Source organism: Mycteria americana, chromosome 5 (genome assembly GCF_035582795.1).
Source record: "Mycteria americana isolate JAX WOST 10 ecotype Jacksonville Zoo and Gardens chromosome 5, USCA_MyAme_1.0, whole genome shotgun sequence".
In the NCBI taxonomy this organism is placed as follows: Eukaryota; Metazoa; Chordata; class Aves; order Ciconiiformes; family Ciconiidae; genus Mycteria; species Mycteria americana.
Window position 1 is genome coordinate 16880570 of NC_134369.1, and position 22927 is coordinate 16903496.

Consider the following 22927-nt stretch of genomic DNA (forward strand, 5'->3'; position numbering starts at 1 on the left):
CAAGATAAAACCATGGCTGCAGAGGAGTCATGTCTGTGACCGCTGAAGGTCCACAGGTTAATTGTAAGAGACGTACAAGAAGTCTCAGGTAAAGCAAGCTTATCTTCTATTTGTAGCACAAGGATCCACACACGCATCTCTAAGGGTGTCCAAACCCACAATGGTTGAAAACCCATCCAAGAAGAAGAGAGACCAATTTCAGCTCTTCCAGAGGATTAATCCATGGAACAACTTCTCTTGGTTGACTATGGAAGGAGCCCTAGTGGAAGTGCCACTGCTTCATGGATGGTAACCTTTCTGAGCATCTCTCAGAATAGTCCTCAGGCTCATTAGGTGTATACAGTTCATAGAATTGTGAAGGCAAATCTTTTTTAATCCTGAAATATTTTTTGCATGTTTGCAGCCGCTACATCAAGCAGTCCAGAGTCCAACGGTTGACCTTACTTTTGGATACGTTGTTTTTTCCTCCCCTTTATTTATTTGCATGTAATAACAGCAAGTTACATAGAATCAGGAAATGGCGTCAGCACAAAGTTCAAACTAATTTCCCTATTAAAGGCCTTGTGCAACCACTTTTACAGCAGGCCTTTAATGACATCTTTAGTCCAGTTACAAGGCTGAGACTAACAGGCATTTTCAGGTAACTTGGGCAGGCCATTAATACTTTCTGAAAACAAGTTGTCTTTTTCACATTTCTTTATCAAAGAAGATAGTGGTGATTACGCTTGTTTCAGAGAAACTAGAAGGTGCTACATCCTCAAAAGGATACAAATCATATGAAAAGCAGTTTGTCTCCACTTCGCAGGTAAATAATTTCTCAAAGCTGCTTTATCACAAGCAAGCCACTTGCATCCTTAAGTACTAGAAATGCAACAAACTATTTAATGTGTCAGCCAATATTAAGCATCTACCAAACCTTCTCACACACCTACATTCAAGACTCCATATGAAATAAATAGTTTATTGCTCTGCTCAGGGTTTCCAGACAGATTAAGTCAATCCAGGGACAATAAATTTCAAAGAAACACTGTGCAACAGCTTAACAAGTCTGTATTTAGAGGAAGTACTGGCTATCCAGACATGAAGTATCCAACTTCCAAGAACCTGATCTCTGCAGGATACCTCAAATGGCACATAAGAACGGAGACATTAATATATGTTAAATTTTAAAATCCTAACATTTTATTCCCGACTCCCCAAATTCCATGTCATATGTTCAGCAGAACAGTATGGGAAAGGATGAGAGATTTTAGATTAGAATTATCCTATTTCTATTAGTCAAGGAGCTCCAGCCCTATGGAACTTGTGCAGGATTCTGTGGGCCAAATTCACCCCATGCTGTCATATCAAGGTTTCCAAAGATTGGGGTTTTTTAATGCCCTGACTTTAATGGGTCTTTTGTACCAGTACTTTCTGCAGAATCAGACCTTCAATGCATTAGGTGCCTAATAATTTAAATGGTTAAAAACTTAACTGTTTGGGAGCAGAAGTCAGTATAGCCACTGGCCCTATCAAAATCACCATCAGCAATTAAAACTGAGGCAGGTATTCTCAAGATTCTTCATCTCTAAACTTCCTATTTCTTTCTCATCTAAAACCAGATCATAGGAGCAGAGTTCTGAACTTCAAATTTTAGCATCAATTTTTTTTGTAATTATTTAACAACTTATACTGCTTGCACGCCTCTCCCACTGGTCCAGTAATTACCTCATTACTTGATTGCTGTGCACACCATGAGTCATGTATTTGTAATATGCAACTCCCTGGGACATGCAGCCATATCCACCAGCTACAGCAAAAGTCAAACAATGGAGCCACTGTTTCAGCCTTGCCTCGTGGCCACCTTCTCAGCTAAGGTTTTTGCCTCTCAGCTTCCTTTCAGTGCTACTAGATTTGAGCAACCGCTCCAGGTTTCCTTAAAGCTCCACTTTCTGGAGTCCTGGGGCTTTGTTAACAAACAAACAAAAAACAATAGTTCCTGGCTTATAAAAAAAGCAGCTTGAAAACAGGAATTAAGGTTTTGGAAAACAGAAAGACAATTAGAAGTACACCAGATGGTAAATTCAGAATTTTTAAGCCAGTCACATAACTCTGGGAGCCTAAGTCTAGGTTGGGGGAGGCTAGGGAGAAGAGGAGATTCACGTATGTATTTGTGCAACTGACAGCTTTTTACCCGGCAGTATCAGAGAGGCATAGAAAAAGCCTCCTGTTAACCTGCAAACCATTTATGAGATCTGCTCTTCAGATCATGCTGTCGCTCCGCCTTCAAGTCAGATGTAGACTGCTCTGTGTTTGGGTGAACCTCCAGGCTACCACATCGTGCACCGTTCTCCTCCTCCAAAAGGCAGGATGCCCTCCTCCCTGCACAAAACTGGCAGCTCCCCATGAGCCGGCTAAACCTGCAGCAACAGGGCTGCTAACCATCTGCTCCGACAGCACTCCCACGCACAGGCTGGCAAGGCAGACTCCTACCTAGTACAGATTTGAACCAAAGCCACTCATCACACAGCTCAGCTCTCTCCCCTCACTTCCTCACGCAGACACAATCGACTGTCACTCTCGCGAGGCGGGGGATGCTGTGACCATTCCCTCCTGCCTACTGCAGTTAAACCGAACAGCAGCTCTGTGGAGCAACTCAGTCTTCCTGCACTTTGCTGCTGCAAAGAAGGATTGCACAGAGGAGGCCCAAGCACAGCAAAGCTGCTGTAACATACGGCACTGGCCAGCGTCTTACGGCAACGAGCAACCAGGCCATGGCAGCACGCTATGTTGGGGCATCGGCAAGTTCTGGGCATGCGCTGCAATGTATGCTTGCCAGTGAGCATTGCACAGTGGGAACAAGGCATCCGGGATCCCCATGTAGCTTATAGGCACCTGCAAGGCCTGGCTCTGCAACAGCCCGGGTCTTGCTACACCTTGCTTTTTCCACAGCTCTCTCCTGCCAAGGAACGGTTTCCAATGGTTCATTTCCTGCCTGTCTTCATTCTTGCGGGAACAGGAGTCTGTGGCCATCCAGTTAGCTCTGCTCTGTGCTGGGGAACATGTAAAATCATGTCACAGCTCCAGGATTTACTAGCTCAGGTCTGCATTTGCTGATGCTTATGCTTTTGGAAGAATGACTTAGCATTCACCTGGCTTTGAGCTACAAAAATATTCCTGATCCATACTGTTAACAAAGAGGGGTGCTAAAAATCTCTTCTAATACATGTGTCTCAAAGGAACAATGCAGCATGAGCCGAGCAAAGAAGCCAGCACACAAGACTGAATTAGGCAATGCTTGTGTGGCTTGGCACTTCCCGGCAAAACTGAAACACAAGCATAGGCTGATACTCAATTGATCCTGAGCCTGAATTGATTCAATTGATCAGAGCGTTAGAGAAGCAGGGTTACATATAAACTCCCTGAAGCTTCATGATTTGGTCTAGAAAGGTTTGGTTTTGAGCTTTTGGATAAATTCAACCCCAAAACACAGAATGCAGATGCAGATCTACATCCTTCTGAATTATTTGCCATGCTCCCAAAATCACCCAAGTCACTGCACTTAATTCTCCCATCAAGACTTACCCTATTCTCCTAAACCTGTCCAGACCCAGACCTCAGAACAAGCAATTTTTCACATTTCAGGAATGGTTTCAAGCTGCAAGCTTTGGGTTTAGACACTGATCACAAAAGAGGTTTGGACCTCAGTCTCCCAGGCTGGTATTGTCCATTATAATTAGAGATAAGAGCATTTCCGAGGCATGCACCCGTATGAAGAACCCCCCCAAATCTCAGCATGCTCAGAGCTAAATTCCAGGATCACAAGACTTAAAGGAAACTTAGATTCACCAGCACACAGGTCAGCAGTGCTGTCTGTGTCTGTGCTGGCTCCCTGCTTCTCATAGCTGCATTTTACTTTGGCGGGTCCATCTGTGCTATTTTTCTGTGGCTTGCAGCCACATGTCCAAGAGGATGAGTACAGCAAGAATTAAAGGCTGCATGACTGCACAAGAGCATACAGCACATACAGCTCTGTGTGTGCGTATGTGCATGCACACACGCACTGGCCCCCACAGAATTAACCACTGCACTTCAGGCAAATGTCAGGCAGTGTGTTCCCTCAGGGACATCAGTTCCTCCCTCCTAGGGTCTCTTAGCTGAAACAGGCTGAGTGGGTGTTTGGGGAGGGAGCTGTTGGCTGCAGAGACCACCAATGCCTCCAGGTGGAGCGCAGACAGGCAAGCTCCCTTCTCTGTCCTTTGGCACATGGCCTGGGATGCGAGATCATGCAGTCAGCAAGCGTGACAGGTCACAGAGACATCCCACAGCCCGAAGGCATCCTGCTGTGATCTTGGGAACTCTGCCAAGGTGAAGCTTTCATTTCTGGAGCATCCTTAACCCACTCTTGCTTTCAGCATGCCCTTCTCCTCCTTCCCTTCCTCCATTTCTAGCCACGCTGCATTCTGCTTGCTCCCTGAGAGAAATAGGGCAAAGATAACCTGATTAACCAAGGGGATTTGGGCAGGAAGGAGCGGGGGGGGGAGATTATTATGCAGAGAAACATAGAGCCTTTCCCTCTCACATTAGCTCTTGCCTATTCAATAATTAAAGTGTTCTGCGGTGACTCTGACTTCAGGATTTGCTATAAAAGCTTCTCGTAAACTCCATCTCAGCATGCAGATATCAAAAGAAAGAGAACATTCGGTCTGACAAGCTGAAATTTCTTTCAGACTCCGGGGTCAGTCAGAAGCTTAAAATCACTTGGATGTGAGCCTATGGCTCCATTTTAAAACATAAGGGTCCCTCTTGCTGTTGTTCATCTATTGACAGTTTGAGTCCAGCCTTTATTTGGCTAGGCTGTCTTTGAAGCATGGTTTATAAGTTAATTAAGGCTTTCTCTGTTTCATGTACGGAAAAATCTCCAAAGCTGACAGTAGTTTGTACAGGCTCATATGAATAAGGAACATGTTACACAGGCCCTGGCTACCCTCCAAGTCCATTTTGGTATTCTATTTTCTTTCCATCCATTCTTGCTTGCTTACCATAAGACATATAGATGTTTCAGGTCAGAAATGCAAAGCTATCCACATGCAGAAAAGACGCCTTCCCTGACCTTCCAAGGAGCTATTTTTGGCTACTCTTATATGCCTAAGAACTCTTAGAGAGGTCATGCACTGAACTAACTGGCCCTCAGTAACCTTTGCCTAAGAGGTATGAAATGTTAGAGCTATTTTTTTTATTATTATTTTAATTTTCTCTGTAACCTAATACCCTATTGACTCCAAATCTCCAGACGTTGTTGTTGCAAGGGAGTGTATTTTTAAAACAGGGTGCAAGACAGATTATTACCCAAGGAACGAATGTTCAACATTACAGCTAAACATATACAAACAGGAAAAATAATAAGAACATATCATTAATCCAGAACTTTCCAAAATGTATTGGGCACCCTCAGCCTTCAAGTGCCTTCACTTCTTGAGACCAAACCTGGAGACAAAAATACTACTTAGCTCCAGAAGTTTCAAAGTGAAACAGATTTCTTTTCCTTATTGTGCCACTCTGGGGGCACAAACAGTTGATGAGATTAAAAGTGAAAGAACACTGGGTTAGCAGCCAAACACAGAATGATACTCCACAAAGAAAGCAACAGACCTAATTCCTTCTGTTTGAACACGTAAATGCACCACGTCGCTTCCTGGCATTCAGAGACCTGGGCTCTGGTCTGTCCTGTCTCTCACAAATTCTGACATTCTTCCACCAAACTGGCACTGCCCTGTCTGCAAACATTCCAGTCCAGAGACCAAGAGTGAGGCGATGGGTGAGCCCCACTGCCCCAGCAGCCAGTCCAAAGGCTTGTCATGTGGCAAGGAGTTAACACAGACCAAGGGGACTGCACATCCCTGTTGCCACTCCAAAAATTGTCCGCCGTCACACAGTGATAAAGCATGCTGGTATCTTTTCCCTTCTGACATCACAGCATTAAATATCAAAGATCTTCCACAAACACGCAATGAAACCTGCATAGACTATAGAATGTATAAAGCAGAAATGATGTACAGCTAGCAAAAAAGATATGGAGAATATACTGGGGGTGAAGCGTTCAGGAGACCCAGCCTCCAGAAATCCAGCTCTTGTGCACGTGTGCTCACACACACACACAAAATCCATGACACTATCTCCCAGCACCTCATATTTTCATCATATTGGCATCTTTTAAAAGGGTACCTGCACTGAGATATTGCCTCTTAAGGCCAGAACTGCATAGGGTCTAGGGACACAACTGAATATGGATAAAGTTAGGAGAAAAACAACACAAGGCTGGAGACAGCCAGTAAGAAATGGCATACCTCACATTTACCACCCAGGACACAAGCCTGCTGTTCCTCTTATTATACGGCCCAAGCTAGAGAATCAACAGATTCTGCAAGTATCAGGATTCCCCCCACAGGAGCTAAAAGTCAGGTGCTTGTTCCCTTTGGTAACATCCACCTCCTTAAACAAGACTCAACATAGTTTGCAAAACAACAAGGCCATGCCCTGCAAATGTTCAGCAAATATTTGTGCCATTTCATCCAAATACGGGAACACAGGGTCCACAAGCCAGAAACTCCACACTTACCACAGCACTGTAAAAATTATAATCATTGGCAGTCCATAGGCAAGAAGCAACCTTTCATTTTCTATTTAAAATTTGAGAGTAAATAAGAAAACTGAATTAATTGATAGAGATAAGGGTCAGTATTCGTGTAATGTTCTTGAAAAACACAGCATACTAAGACAAGTACCATATTTGGCAATCATTCTGCCTTCCTCTGCTTCCACTTTCACTTCCCTGTTTTGTTCTGCCTCTTTAGTTGATAAGCCCTTTGCTGTGTGCCTATACAATGCCTGCACTGTGAAGCTGTGCTCCCAACAGAAATGTTGAGCTTGGTATCTGCTTGAAGTATATTCATGATTTCACTATGGCTGCATAATCAAGCTGAGTCAAAAGACTATTGCACGTTAGCAATGCAGGCTGCACCTCTCTCTATCCACTTTTATTTTCCTTTGGAATCATTGCCACAGTTTAGACCTTTGGTACTGAGTTGTGGTGCAGTTTATCGCGTTTCAATTAAGAAACACGGGCACTTAAAAAAGGAATGGAAGAAAATTAAGACCACAAAAAAATTGTTCCTTGAAAAGGATTAGAAATCACCCGTCTCTTCCTGCCAAGCCACACTTTGAACCTACGTGTGACTTCAGGGCTCATATCTAGCTTTGCTGTGAGCAGGATGAGGTCTCCAGCACCAACCCGCAAGCCTGGGGAAAGCGCAAACCACGGAACGCCCACCGTGGCCAACTAACATACAGCTACAGCACATCTAGATGATAGTATAAATCCCTAACAGTACAAGCTAGGAGAACTTGGTCATTAAGGAAAAAGAGTGCGTCTGTCTTTCCCTTGGCTACCTTCTGCTTATAAAATAAAATTAAACAGAACGAAATTAAAAAGCCCAGGGAGCAGAACCTTCAAAGAGATAAGGCAACAGCTTTCCCCTGGGGGATAGCTCCACATCCACTCCAGCAGTACATTCTGCTGGCAGTACATATTATATAAATGGTATTTTTAAACTCTGCCCAGTAACCTCTCAGGACAGTACCTGCCTTTCACAGTCATGTCCCCCTGCCAGGGCTCTGTGTTCACCCACAGAGCTGCCAACAACCACCACCACAGAAACAAAGATCTAAAAGAATACCTTGTGCAGAAACAGTCAAGTTACTTTTCCCATCTGAGAACAGCAAAGTTCAACCCTGCAACAGAAGCCAAAGTCACCCCTTAGGACTGCTATCTTAGGGCTGAGCCAGCCCAGCTGCAGCTCTTTTAAAGAGCCTCAGGTGTGGCTGAAGAGTGGGGACTGAAATGAGAGCAGCTGGTTGCGTACTTCCATTCTATCGCTAAGTTTGTTGAACTGCAAGTTAAACTTCATCTTCCTTCTTCAAGGAACGGATAATCATTTATTACATAGTCATCTGTAGGCACACGCATTTTCCATATTCACTGGGCATTACCTGAGAACACCAACATGTGGGATAGACTGTGAGGCTGTTGTAGCATCCAGGCTCTAAAAGGAGACTGCAAAACCAGAATGTGATTATCTCTTGATCTCTGGCTTTCCCACTCCACTCCAGGCACAGAAGTGGGTTTTATTCACCAGGACCCACAAAGAGCTACAGAAACTAACCTATATGTTACAAGCTCCCAAAAACATCAGGAGCTGTAAAAGTTACGCTTTATAGCACTGATGTCTTCAGTGAAAGCTTCGAAGAGAGGTATCCTGCATGCTGAAGCGTGTCCTTCATGAAAACACAGACCAAACTATTTCCAATGTCTAGGACTTCCTTGACCCCGTAACTTTATGCTGCTAAAGTGAGAGCTTCCTTTTGCAGAGTCCCAACTGTGACGGTCCTGTCTCCTAAACAGATGAAAGAGATAAAGGGATGAATCCACATCTTTCTTGTGCACTGTTTCTGTAGAGCAGGCAGGGCAGGAAGTTCCTCCACCAAGTCTGTGTGTCTGTAATGTTGAGATGTACTCCCAGCTTTCTACAGTGGTTGTATGGCCCAGTAACTTCTCAACCATAGGATGCTGACTTTCCAGCAATGTAACTTGGAATTTTGATTCACAGAAATGAAAGTTTGGCCACAGTGATTTTTGGATGGGACGGAATACATAACCATTTTGAATACACAGAGGGTCAACCAGATATGTAAGGTCTGAAATGCTAGAAAAGTATCTCCCTCTGTAGGGGAGGCAATATTGTGTTGTTAAATGTACTGTGTCCCAAATGGCCTGAATCAGTAAAAACTTGTCTTTGCAGGACTCTGTAGCTCTTTACCCTGAGCTAACCAGCTTGTTAGCATGTGATGTGCTGAGAAGGGATCCTGGGGAAATCAAAACTGACAGCTGCAGAATTAATATGAATATTAAAATAAGGGCAAGGGGGTCTCTGCTCTAGATGGAGTGCAGGGACATGCCTCTGACCTTTTGCTGCTGAACCTGCCTGCCCTCTTGAATTGGCAAGTAGCAGCGGCAGCAGTCCGCAGCTCTCCTCTCATATCCCTCCAGCTCCTTACTGTAATTTATAGAAAGTCTCCACTTACTGCAACCTGTCAGGCACTCAAGAACAAGTTAGATAACAGTAATAGTTCTGCTGCTGCCAGTCTAGAAGGATGCATTAATGATTACACTCCTCCTGACAGTCAACAGGAAGTAGATGCTGAACTGGCTGAGATATCTTTGTGACTTTGTTAGGGGAAGCCTGAATAGCGGCCCCTGCCCACGGAGTGCCTTTCCATATCTCTGACCACGTGATTTGTCTGAGCATCCCATTTCCTGCAGTTCCCAAGTAAATGAGTAAGTATTCAGAGTTGCATCAAGGGAATGGGTTTGGCTTGGAGAATCCTGCACGGTGACTCATGCTTCCATGAGTAAATTAATTTCCTTAGAGAAGCAAGACAGTATCACGCATTCTGCTTAGTCCAGCTACCTAGAGTGATGATTTAGGAAGCTATTGCAAGAAATACAGTTTTCTTTAGCTTTGTATTGAGAAAATCATTGCAAGAAATATGGTTTTACCTAGCTTTATACTAAATGCATAATCCATTGCTGTTGCACTTGCAAACATAACCAACCTTTTAAGGGGAAAAGAAAAACTGGTGTAACTTGGAAGTTCTGCGTATTGAAGCATGTCAGCTAGAAAGCAGTTTGCCATCAAAAACATACATCTGATAAAAGGGCAGTGTGGAAGTCTGGGATCTTCAGAAATTGACAATTATTTACACAGGTCTCCATATATATTACCCTGGTGCACATTTAAAAATAGGTTGTAGAAACACATATGTATAAATACCCAGAAATGAGAATTGCATCAGCTAGTCCCTCCCCCACAATGACAGTGCAAACAAAAAGAGGGTGTGAAGCAGCAAAAGCACTGGATCTTTGTAATACCAGTGTCCTTACCATAACACACCTGCATGGAAGCAGCCAAGGAGAGGGACCCGGAGGTCTATGGACCATGGCTAATCAGTTATGTGCAGAGATGCCTGTTAGTGCAAGCCAAGGTGAAACTTGTCTTTTAGCTTTTAGTTTTCTTAGGAGATCAGTTCAAATGGTTTGATGTGGCTATACTGTCCGAATTTGAAGAACACAAAATATGGATTTTTATGGAGTATGAACCAACTTCCTGTATCTTACCTTGATAAGTATTTCAAAATTGCAAGAATTCTGGCTCTGGGAGCTTTTCTGATGTTGACAATTTAGCAGAGTATACAAAATTTTTGGTGCCAAGTTACTCCATTTTGGGGTCCAGGCCTCTCTGGCTTAGGTAAAGAACCTCCATCATTTTCATTTTGCTTTACGAAGCTGAAGTGTTTCATAATTCACTAATCCCTACAGTACCACCATCAGGTTGGTAGATGCTAAGACCCTTCCCATTTTACAAAGGAGAAATGAAGCCATTAAAGCTGGAAGAAATTGTTCAGGCCTCAGAATAAATCAAAGGGAAAGACAGGACTGGAACATGATGTAGCTATGTCTAGTGCCAGGCCTTTCCCTCACACACTGTCATCATATGAAAGCAAAGCCCTTGATGATGTCAGAGTAAAAGCAGGACTGATCATGCTGAGAATAACACTTACGATTTTTAGGGGCAAATTAGACCTCAAATCTCACATAGAGCAGAGAGATTCCACTGACCTTTCCAGGGCCGGTCAGCATCAACGGTGGCTTTGGGTTACTGCTAACCTTCTAGCTGAGCTGTAGCTCATACAACAAATACGTGCAGGTCATGGTTTGCTGTCATTATTCACCCCAGCAGCACCATCAGATTTGACTTAGTCTGTCATGAGCCAGGACCCGAGCAAATGGCAAGTGTAGAAATTAAATATCATGTAAAACTTCTTGCAGATTAGCAAAATGGAGAGAAATTTACTAACACTTTTTAAGTGTTTCATTGAAAATAGCGAGATGCACACATTGAACTCACCTTGTATAACTGTCCCTGGACTTTATTTTTGTGATAAAGGTTTAATTGGTATCTCATAGTTTAAAGACAAACACATTGTTTAATAAGAATGTGGCATCGTTTCCTTCTGTTATCGACCAAAGCCTGATCAAATGCTACCTGAGGCCAGTGGAAAGGCTCTGCTTCTAACTCTTAGAATAAAAATATAAATGTTTCCACATTCAGCAACTTCTATTGCTTTGTTTTTCATGTTTAATCTGTGAAAGCTAATATGGAAAAGAGGGCAAGCAGGCTGAGGAAGAGCCAAGCTTCCCCAGAGAGACCCTGGCATATTTCAAACATTCCCATCACTCTATCACCACCACCACGATGAAAGGCAGCAGCAGAAAAAGAACAGGAAGAATAAAACTCCTTATGTATACAAGTGAGGAAAGTTGGCCCTATCCCTACAATCAAAGTCAATCACTTAAAAGAAATCAAAACAGACCTGGCCTCCATCTTCCAAGTGCAAGAAAAATGCCCTTAATTTGCTCACCCCGTTCTGTTTGTGTTGCTCTGAGCCTTCTCTGATTGAAGCTTTCTGAGGCAGAAAAATCAATGTCAATCATGCCAGATGACTGCTTTCCTCCCAAGCATCTACTGCTGCTACTAAGATCACAAAGGACACATAAAAGGAAAAATTTGGCAGTCGCAGCCTTCTCAGTTTTGTAACCCAGGTGAATTATCGCTGGCATATTAAAAGCTGACACTATTGTTTTACAAAACAAGGCTTCTGATCTGCTTATCATCATTGAGGACATTTTGGGATGAGGATGGTTTTGAAACATCCTAGTTAGCTTGCTTTGGCCTACTCTACTAAAGGTAGGACCTCTGGTATCTGAATAGGCACCAGACAGCTAAGGACAACCTGATGCCTTGTATGTTATTTATAACAGAGATTTGGTCTTGGTTCTGTTCTCAGTAATGAGCAACACAAACACAAGCAAGTGAAGATTTTATTGGAACTTATACCCTGAAAGCCATGTCCAATTTTATTTTGTCTGAGCCACAGGATAAGAACAATCTTATAATACAAGCATTCTTCTCTTAGGAGCCTTGGTCTCACCATGACAGTAGTAAAATACCACTTGCTCTACATTAGTTACATATTTTAAAAATTATCATTAATCTATCCAGCCAGTCTTGTCTTAGAAGCCTCTTATCTTACATTTAAACTCTTCAGAAGTAAAAATTTTTATAGGGAGAAAATATTTCTTCTTCATCTTCATTCCTGTCAAATGTTCATTTTCTGTCCTGCCAGATGTCTGGAACCCAAACTCTGGATGAGATGTTTAGTCCCATTCATATAAAGCCACTGTAAATACAGATTCCTGGGATGTAGAACTAAACTTCCTAATCCATCCTTGAGACTTCTGATAGAACAAGAGGCTCAGTGAACCCAGCATAATGCAGAACAACAGGACTGCATTATATGGTTTCCTTTTATTCTGCATTCATGCGGCATTAGGCCTACTCAGCATCTACCTGCACTTTTGCTTCCTTAGCTACCAGTCTCCTCTGACATGACACATGTCACAAGCATCACTCATTTCTCAAGCAGCAGCAAGGAACAAAGCATATCTAGTTTTGCAACCGATAGGTCATTATATTTAACCTCCTTTGGTAGAAGGGCTGGTCTTTATAGTAAGAACCAAAATTGCATATTTTTCTGGCTTGTTTCATGCAAATCTCCTTATTCTGTGTTTCAAGCATTTTTAGATGTCTTCTCACCTGTGTTTTTTGTTTCTTTTGTTTTGCCAATGGACTGTCAAAGAAATTATGAGGCTTTGGGCTACTATTCCCGTCAGATCACCACGGCAGAAGGGAATTGTCACTGGGATGGTCTGGGACAAGGTGTTAGTGTGCCTTCAACAGCAGCAGAAAATTCCTTCAGTTGTAAAGCACAGTTTGGTAGACGAGTACGAGCCTTAGGTGTGATGAGATATACCCACCTTCACACCATCTGCTCTGGTCTAGCATGACCAAGGGCCATGTTTTATGCTTGCACGTACGGTGAGGGGGATGAGGTTGTGGAGAGATCGGGACCTCCATGACAACCTCCTAATTTGTAAATTGGCTAACTCTAGTGACTAAGAGGTAAACTATATAAAGTGACTTTAGAAGACAGAAAAGACATCCCAGACAAAACAGAGATGGAAAGGCTGGTAGGGGTAGAGGAAGACAAAGGGGCTAATTAGTAAGGAAGGCCTTCTGCTATAGCAAGATAAGCACCTCAAAAAGGAAGTCAAGTACATACTAGAAGCCACAAATAGATATTGCCAAAAATCAGCTAGAGTTAGAATCCCAAAACGAAACTAAGACAAACATCACAAAGGTAAAGCAGGTACAACAAATTAAAAACAAAACAACCCCCCCCAACAACAACAAAAAAAAAAAACAGAAGAAAAAAGGATCCCTGTAAAACAAGAATGGGAAAATAAAGGTAACCCAGCAACTCACACAAGATTAAATGAATGCTTCCCTGATTTTCATTAAGGATGAACATGTTAATCCATAGGGTAAAGACAGGATGCCTAAGAGGAAGGGTAGAAGGGAGAAATGGATACAAGATAATAAATGAAGACAGCCAGCCGGCGAGCAAAACTCAGGAAGTCTACTGTGCTCCAGCTAGAGGAACCAGACATTCTCAATCCCAGAATCCCAACGCACAGTAGACCACAAATCCAGGTGCAAAGATTTTAAGTAAATTTGCTGACTTGGAGGCATTGCCACAGGACCAGAGAACAGCAAGTATTTAAGAAGTGAGCCATGGTGGAAGTGGTTTGGGCCTGTGCTTTTGATAACTGTGCAGTTCCTCAGGAAAACTTATGAAGGAAAGCTTACCTACAAACATGAAATTCAATGAATAAAGGGATAAAAGGTAGCATGGGTTTACTAAAAGCCAGTTTTGTGGGAAAACCCTGTAGCATAGTATAAAATTGAAACTTCAGGCATCCAGGAAATAATAAAAATATTTTTTGCTCTTTGTTAGTATCCTAGCAAGAAATAAATGAAGAGGAGGACTTGGTTTTACTAACCAACCACAGGGTGATAGGGAGCCGACAGTGTGGCGTGACTGTGGAAAAAGACAAGCGTGAGTCCAGTCATAGTATTTCCAGTAATGACAGGAAAAATTAGTTTCTGTTTGAGGCACCACTGAGAAGACTAAAACACTCCACACGGCAGCCTCTCTCAAGAGAAAAGCATTCAAACTGAAAGAGTCCTGCAGAAAGGACGTCACAATTACCAGGGCACAGCTTGCATCATGCAGGACTGAAAAGGTTTACCATATGTAACTTAAGAACACAACAAATGAGTGGGAATTGGATATGTAAATACACGGAAAGGGGAAGTAAACGCCAGAGAAGGATGTCTGTAACAAAAAACCAAACATCTATAGATTTAGATGAAAATTAGAAGCAGGTTTCTAACCAACAGACAAGAAGCTCCATCCGGAACTACGGCCATAAACCCAAACAGCTTCTGCCGGTGATGAGGAAGGCGGCTGGCTGCTGGCGGCGGTGCTGGCCGCGGCTCCCCGGAGGAGACAGTGCCCGGGCGGCGACGGTGCGGCCGGCAAACGAGGGCAGGAACACCTTCAACTCCCCTTAACTCTCCAGAACCGGCACTGCTTGCTGGTCGTGTACTGGCTGTGGACGCACTGGGCATCTTCCCCGCCCTTGGGAGCTAACGTTTTAAATCACTTTCACCCATCCTGGTTAAGAACAGAAGGAGGGAAACCTTCCCTGACGACATGACTCCCCCTACCAGGACGCTGGTTCACCACCGGCGCGACGCGGAGCCGCAGCGAGGCCAGCCCGGCAGCCCCCCTCCGCCTCAGGCTTGAGACGGGCCCGCTCAACAGCCCCCAGAGGGGGTGCGGGACCCCGGCGCGGGCTGAGCTCCTCCGCGCCCGCCTCAAGCTTCCCTGACGCTGCCGACCCTTACAGGCCGAACGTTCCCGCCCGCCTCAAGCTCCCCTCACGCTCCCGACCGTTACGGGCCGAACGTTCCCGCCTGCCTCAAGCTCCCCTCACGCTCCTGACCATTACGGGCCGAACGTTCCCGCCCACGTCGCCTCACCCCCTCCCCCCCATGCCAGCCCGGTACAACTTCCCCCTCCTCTCCACCCCGACGTGTCGGCGGGCACGTCTCCACCGTCGCGGCCCGCCCGCCGCACGTCAGCCTCCCAGCCCCTACTTAAGGCGGCGGCCGCCTCCCCGCCCCGCCGCTACAGCCGCCGCCGCGCTTGGTTGAGGACGCTCGGTAGGTGCCATCGCCTTCGTGGATTAAGGGGGGTGCTTGTGGTGGGGAGGGGGAGGAAGGGGGGATGCGGGTGCTGCTGGCTGCCAGCCCCCCGGGGGGACTCGGTCGAGCAGGCGGCCCCGAGCGGAGGTCGCTCGGGGCCGCCTGCTCGACCGAGTCCCCCCGGCTGAGGAGGTAGCCGGCACAGCCCTGGACTTCTGCCCGGCGCCGGGTTGGGTGTGGCGTGGAGAGGCACCACACCCTGCTCGGCGGTCTTGTGCAACCGGCGTGATTTCCATACCCAACACCCCCCCTCCTCGAGACTGCGGTGCGCTGCATTGCCCCGCCATCTCCCTTCCCCCCTGCCTCGTTTAGCCTGTGTGAATCATCTTCCTCTAATGGGTGGTAAAAGTGCGTGTGGCCCCAGGGACCTGCCTGTTGGGAAGGGTGCTGAGAGTGACCCTGCAAAGGACTGTGAGGATGGGCTCAGGGCTGCGTTTGAAATAAAGCATTAATATGCCACCTCGGCTACTGGCTTTCCCCTAACCTACTTCTTTCAGGGTAATAGCGCTCTAAAAACAAAAATTTTGACTATTAAGTGTAACTGAGAAATGTTTGAGCTCCTCACCAGTCCTGCACATTAAAGTTCTTACAGTGCAAAGGGAGAACTTGGCACATGGAGAGAGCGTGCACTGTACTAGACCACGCTTCAGGAGACTTCTGCAAATGAAGACTGACATACCTTGGTTAACTTTTCCTAAATATGGGCACTGCTGGCTTCCTGTCCCTCCCTTGTGTCGTCGTCGTCGTCGTGTCCGTCCCCCCCCCCCCCCAGTCTTTACCTGCTCTGCGAACGCTGCTTGGCCTTTACTGCTCTGAACAAGTTGCTGCCTGTTCGTTACTAACTTCAGAATCACGTTGTGCCTATACTTGCATTCATCTGCAAGGCTGCCCCTGCTTCAGGCTCTTCAGGGCAAGAGAGCACAAGCAGAAGCTGTGCTGCTGCCAGTGCAGCACCACCTGGGAAAGCATGGTGTCGACTTCTGCAGGGACCCTGGGGTGAAAGCACAATACTCTGCCATCGTGGCATTTCAGTACACCTGTGGCTGTCAGATGAGAAGCCATATAACCAGGCTGCCATGCAGCTGGTAGCTAAAAATATTGAGGGTGGGAGAGATGGTAACAGCAGACTGGAGACATCTTAATTCAGAACTATGCAGTTTCACTTTAAAACAAATCCATAAAGTTGACTTTGAGGATCCCACTGTGCTTAAGAAGGGCTTGCCTAACTCTTGTACAACTTCAGCTCTGGAAAGGCTTCAGGGCACAGAATACCAGTTTTTCAGGGCAGTAGAATGGAGATTGCCAGAATGGGCTGTGCTTAGAAGTACTAAAATGGCTTCCTTTATCTAAATGTAATATGGATGATCATTTAGAAAGTTCTGCTAATGCTGCTGGAGTGCCACCAAGCTATATAATCAGTGGCTCTCAGGCTGTATTTGAGGGAAAGCCATAGCGAGCTTAAACAGTGCATTGTCATAAATAATTCAGTTTTTTAATCATTCTGGTGCATACAGGCAGTACTACCAGATGTTTTAGGCATGTGATTTATATCCATTTTCTTATCATCCTGGAATAAAGTCTGTCTTGCTTGATACAAATATTCTGGTGTCAGTAAAAGCTCCAAAGCCTGGAGAAATAATCTGTGCTTTCCTTGCAGCAGTGCACCATGTCTCTCAAGGATCAGCTCATCCACAATGTCCACAAACAGGAGCAGGGTCATGCCCACAATAAGATCAGTGTGGTTGGTGTGGGTGCAGTTGGAATGGCCTGTGCTATCAGCATCCTGATGAAGGTAAGTGTTGAGTTTGGGATGAAGCAGCACAGTTGTGACTACCTGAGGCCTAAAAGAGGGGCAAAAAGTAACCTACCTTATTAGACTAATTGGGCTAGCAAACAAGATGAACTTTTGGTTGTCCATTCTTTTCTCTGGGCCTGAAATGAAGCAGCAACCTTCAAGCCATTGACAGAGAACAAAGAGCTGTAGTTCTTGTAAACCACGTTTATCCCAGTATCAGACAGAACATGCTCCATGTATCATTTTGACTTAAGAGCTGCATTTACCTTTGAATGACTTGCAGAATCCCTTTTAAGAACTGAGGCGTCATTTTGTCTGAAGCAGAGAGTGTGATGGAATACTACTTTACCGTGTGTACTGGAAAAAGTGGTCCTAGACACTCTGAATGACTTGACCTCTGCATTGCGTTATTATATTGAAAATGCTGTGTTTAACATCACACTGGCTTTTCTTAACTGTAAAATAGGTTGTTTATGAACAGCTGTTAAATTATTCTTCATCATTGTCATGCTAAATTGTACATCTATTCCACACAGAATGTGGATATGAAAAGTACAAAACTAACTCAAAGTGGATATCCCAGGAAACTAATTTAAGTACTCTGCTTGAACAAGTAAAGTAACACAGATGAGCAAAATTGCTTAGATAGATCACTGCTTTTAAAAAAATTGTAACTTCGCAGTTTACAAATTGGGTACTTTGCTCAAAGAATCAATAAACTTACTATTTAATCTTGGTCTCTCATAGGACTTAGCTGATGAACTTGCTCTTGTTGATGTTGTGGAAGACAAGCTCAGAGGAGAGATGCTAGATCTCCAGCATGGCAGCCTCTTCCTTAGAACACCAAAGATTGTCTCTGGCAAAGGCAAGTAGTTGGCTCTTAATGTGCTCGTTATTTCCAAATGGAGATAGCCACTTCAGATCTCAAACTGGTCATCCAAGTCTAGCACTTAGCTTGTCATCCTAATTGTTAGGAGGAAAGCTCACTTCACTTCTGCTCAGCTGACATTCAGTTTCTTATGCCTTGTTAAGGCCAGTCCAACTAGGAATCCTCTGTTCCAAAGTTCATCACTCAGTATAGAAAGATGAATTTCTTAAGTACTCCTGCACCTCTGAGAATTTTATTTCACAGCCAGTTAGTCCCTGAATGTGTTACTGCTTACTTCTTGGCCATAAATATCTGACAGCTTTAAGTTTAGTGGCAACCTGACTAGGGCAAACGCTAGCCATCTCATACCTTAGTTAATGTGCAGCTCCAGTGTCCACAGGTAGTAGGTTATGAGGGCAGAGCCTTCCTTCTTTCTCTTCGACACAGCACTTGCACTGGATGCTATCCTGACAGCTACCCCATACTAATCTGTGCCTGAGAAGTATGTAGTACCACTCCCCAATTCTACATGTTAAGGTTTTGTTAGTGCAGCCTTAAAGTTGCCACTTGTGGCAATGAACCACAGTCTTAAAAGAAAACTTAACTTTCTATAGAAGCAAAGTGTAAGTTAACAATTACCAGGAGAATTTCAGCACCCTCAAACTTGAGAATTTTAGATATCAATACTAAAAGGAACTGAGAACTCCTGTTCTGAACCACATGTAGAAAGAGGTCGTGTTTGACACTGCCTTTTGTCTGCAGATTACAGTGTGACTGCACACTCCAAGCTGGTCATTGTCACTGCTGGTGCCCGTCAGCAAGAAGGAGAGAGCCGCCTTAACTTGGTCCAGCGCAACGTGAATATCTTCAAATTCATCATTCCCAATGTTGTTAAATACAGTCCCGACTGCAAGCTGCTTATTGTTTCAAACCCAGGTTTGTCTTTTGTTGCCCTAACAAGAGGATTTGGCTTAGAGAATAGTGTTTTCTTCAGTAAGGTGGCATTAGTATACTAATATGACCAAGCGTAGGCTTTTAGAAAATACTTCTGCCACATAACCACATAGCAGGAAGTGTCATCTTCCCTCTTCACACTCAGCAAGCTGGTCCTCTGGGAAATAAACCAAGTTGCCTCCAACTTGGGTCTTCATTTGCCTTTTAAGTGATCTTTAGCATAGGGCACAGTAAGGGGCACTGATAATTGCATGTGTAGCATAAACAGCCTCTCAGTTCTGCCTTTAGAACAGTCATTATGTTAGCCCACTGCAGGGCTTGGCGATGGGCATTACTTTATGCTCTATTCCACATAACTAGCGTGCAGATAAAATCCTTACAGATTAATGGAATATGCCCTCCTAGTTATCAAACTGCTTATGAGTGGCATGTGTTATCCTCCCTGTTCTACTTACAGTGGATATTTTGACCTATGTGGCCTGGAAGATCAGTGGCTTTCCTAAACACCGTGTTATTGGTAGTGGCTGCAATCTGGATTCTGCCCGTTTCCGCCACCTCATGGGAGAAAGACTGGGCATCCATCCTCTGAGCTGCCATGGCTGGATTGTTGGAGAGCATGGAGATTCCAGTGGTAAGGGTGAAATCTGGCTGGCTGTTACACATAACTTTTTCTGATAGTTTGTTTGCAAGAAACATCTCCAAAAGCTACAGCAAAATGTTGCTCAAAAACCTTTGCACTGCAGCACCTTAAGAATTCAAGTCCTGCTTTAAATCTTCTGCTGCATAGAGTAACCCTAGATGATCTATATTTGACCTGAGTTACTCTGCTTGGGAAAGGTCATTACTGTAACCTGAGGAGGCTAAAAATTTCTAGGCTAAGTTGTTCCCATAACTCTCCAAAAAAAAAAAAAAATGAAGAAGCAAGAGGGTAAAGCTCTCTGCAAGGGACTCCCAAAGATCTGTACTAGACCTGCTGGTAGTCACTCAGTTGTCTTTACTGGTGTCTCTTGATTACTTCAGGAACTATATATAGGAACTGAAGTGCAGAAGCAAGTCTAGAGGACAGGAGAAAGAGCAACTTTCTCCTTACTTAACCTGTACTTTCTCTAGCAGCACCAGAGCAGTACTGTCTGCTTCCTGACACTCAGGAGGACTCATTTGGAATAAATTCTTATTTTGAGAAACCTTTGCAAAATACGGAGTTACTGTCATTTTAGTTCATGTTGCCTAGGTGTTTTGCTTCAATAAAGGTATAGTCAAATGTTGTGACATCACGTATAAAGAAAGATGTTTATATGGTCCTAGGTTCTCAACCTGCAATTTAGATTGGCCTCATAGGTCATACTCTATTTAAAGCCATACCTAAATCATAGTGACATATGTGTTGCAGATTAAGCAAACTAGATCTTATGTTAACTGTTAACTTGAGGAGGACAAAACTAAGTTTTCTTGTGAGATAATTAATCTGTGTGCAACTCTCAGTACCTGTCTGGAGTGGAGTGAATGTTGCTGGCGTCTCCCTGAAGGCTCTTCATCCAGACTTGGGAACTGATGCAGACAAGGAACACTGGAAGGAGATCCATAAGCAGGTGGTGGACAGGTAAATACTGATTTTCTTTTAGTAACATGAGAACAAATGATGAAGAGCTATGGTACCTCTGAACTGCAGTATCCATATCTGGTTTCATAAATACCATAGTAGCCCAAAACAAATGTCAAGATGCAGACATAATAGAACTTGAAATAATACTTTAAGGAGTAATGTAGATTTGGCAGAGTTAACCTTTTCATGGTTAGTGAACTTTAAATTAGGGAAGTGCTTTAACTTCCAAGTTTCCAGTATAACTGTGGGGAGTAGTGTAAAATGCGAATAGAACTCTTCACTGCTGAGTTCGTTTCGGTCCTGTCAGCAAATCAGTCAAGCTTCTGATGTCTCCAAATTGATTAAGCACCTCCAAAAGCCCTTCTTACAAACTTCAAATATTTCAGTTGATGGTACTTTTTTTTTTTTTAATGAGTAACTTTGTCTCTGCAGTGCCTATGAAGTCATCAAACTGAAGGGGTACACATCATGGGCTATAGGCCTTTCTGTGGCAGATCTAGCTGAAACTATTATGAAGAATTTGAGAAGAGTGCACCCTATCTCTACAATTGTTAAGGTGAGCAGCCCCTTTTTGCTAACTTTTGTCTTACTGAGAACTAAAAACCTTGGGAATTCTGAAGAACAGTGATAACTTTCTAGTTTAATTTCAACTAAATTTAGTTGAGTTTTACTGATAGGATATTCTATAAAATACAGACAAACACTAATTTTAGCCTAACTATCCTTACCTACTTTTCAGGGCATGCATGGAATAAAAGAAGACGTCTTCCTAAGTGTTCCTTGTGTACTGGGCAATAGTGGCATCACTGATGTAGTGAAGATGATCCTAAAACCTGAGGAAGAGGACAAATTAAGAAAGAGTGCAGATACACTCTGGGGAATCCAGAAGGAACTACAGTTTTAAATCTGCCCAAGCAGTTCACTCCTTGCAGTTTAACGGGTTTAGTGGTTTGTCTTACGTTGCACTTTCCAAGTAGGTCAAATCTTTCAATGTATGTATCTCAACTAGAACACACAAAAAGCTCAAATCTGAACAAATGAGTTTCCTCAAGATAGCATTAGGAAGCTATTCTAGAGTTTTTTCCTGTTCAGACACCCATGTTTTTAGCCAGAGCTAGATAACGTAGTCAGTCTTGTACAGTGAAATGGTGTGACAGAAATCCAGCATTCAAAGCAGCACTGCCTAGAAAACCCTTTGCCTTTTCCTCATCTTGTTTAATGTTGGTTCAGAACAATAAGTAATTATTATACAATGTGAAACCAAAGACTATTTTCTTGCAGTTAAAGGATTGTCAAGCCAATTGACCAACCTTCTCTGCTGGCTGAATAGCTTAAATATTTCTTTGTTGGTAGGTCCAAATGTATTTTCCTAACACTGCTTTGGAATTTTTGTGTATACTTTTTTTAGAGAACCTTATTTTTGTGTACTGTATCAGCCTAGTTGTCAGTTTGTCTCCTGAGCACATTTAAAAAAATATTAGGGTTTCTGTATGCAACAAGACAGTGATTGTCCAACTGTAGTACCAGCTCCAACACCAAATAAAACCACAAACTGTTACTTTTGTCTCCTTTTTCTTTATAGGGCTTTGTCTCCAAAATGTGGCTCTACTTGCACCATCTAAATCAAACAATTCTGTTTCTTCAGTCACACTAGCTCAAACCTCACCTGTGTAATAATGTTATGTGTGCAGCTACTCTGTAGGCTCCACATATTTAAAAAGTTCACTACATAACAGGCTCAAGGTAGGAATGAAAAAAACCCAGTAACAGCAGTATTTAAATACTCAGAAGTTAAACTTGATTCCCCTCTTAATGCAAAGAAACAGGCTCTATTGACATTATGTTGGGGGAGTGGAGAAACAATGCAACAAAGGAAGTGTCTTCCTCACGTGTATGCACAAAAATGCACATACAAAGAAATCTCTCCCCATCAAGTATTTGACATCCACAAAAAGTCAACTTGCTGCCAAGCATAGAAAAGCATCTCCTCTGGAATAGCAGCCATGCATAGAAACAATGACCAAAGTTACTCCTCAAAGCCCACAGTAAGTTAGATAAGGAAGAATTAACCATCTTCTCTGTCACTAATATTTTAAAACAATATACCTCATTACAATGAAGAGGGATAGGCCTTTTTCTTAGCTTTTTCTAACATTAGGACACAGCACATAGCTTAAGAATGGAAACAGGTCCCTGATTAAGTCCAGAGCAGATTTTTAATATGGACTGCAGCTAGTGATACTTCTCAGAACAAAGTATTGTAGAATAAGGTGAAGTGCTCATGAAGCAACTTCAGTAACAAAGGAAAAGCTGTAGCTACTGTACTGCTTTATCTTATATCCACATGACCAAAATAGCACCTCAAAAGAGAAGCACAT

General features: G+C 43.6%; 1 protein-coding gene across 1 annotated transcript; it reads left to right on the plus strand.

Annotated features, from left to right (window-relative positions):
* The first annotated feature begins 15148 nt into the window (after positions 1-15148).
* Positions 15149-21740, plus strand: LOC142410202 (L-lactate dehydrogenase A chain). Its single transcript, XM_075502287.1, has 8 exons — positions 15149-15287; positions 16987-17121; positions 17872-17989; positions 18755-18928; positions 19404-19577; positions 20429-20546; positions 20982-21105; positions 21289-21740. The coding sequence occupies exons 2-8, from the start codon at positions 16996-16998 to the stop codon at positions 21451-21453; spliced, it is 999 nt and encodes a 332-aa protein (XP_075358402.1). The 5' UTR covers positions 15149-15287; positions 16987-16995; the 3' UTR covers positions 21454-21740.
* Positions 21741-22927: the final 1187 nt, after the last annotated feature.

What these genes read in the sequence shown, in the direction of transcription:
- LOC142410202 (XM_075502287.1), top strand. Translation starts at nt 16,996, where the DNA reads ATGTCTCTCAAGGATCAGCTCATCCACAATGTCCACAAACAGGAGCAG. An exon ending in CTATCAGCATCCTGATGAAG is followed by an intron (nt 17,122 to 17,871) that starts GTAAGTGTTGAG and finishes GGTCTCTCATAG; the next exon opens with GACTTAGCTGATGAACTTGC. An exon ending in GCTTATTGTTTCAAACCCAG is followed by an intron (nt 18,929 to 19,403) that starts GTTTGTCTTTTG and finishes TTCTACTTACAG; the next exon opens with TGGATATTTTGACCTATGTG.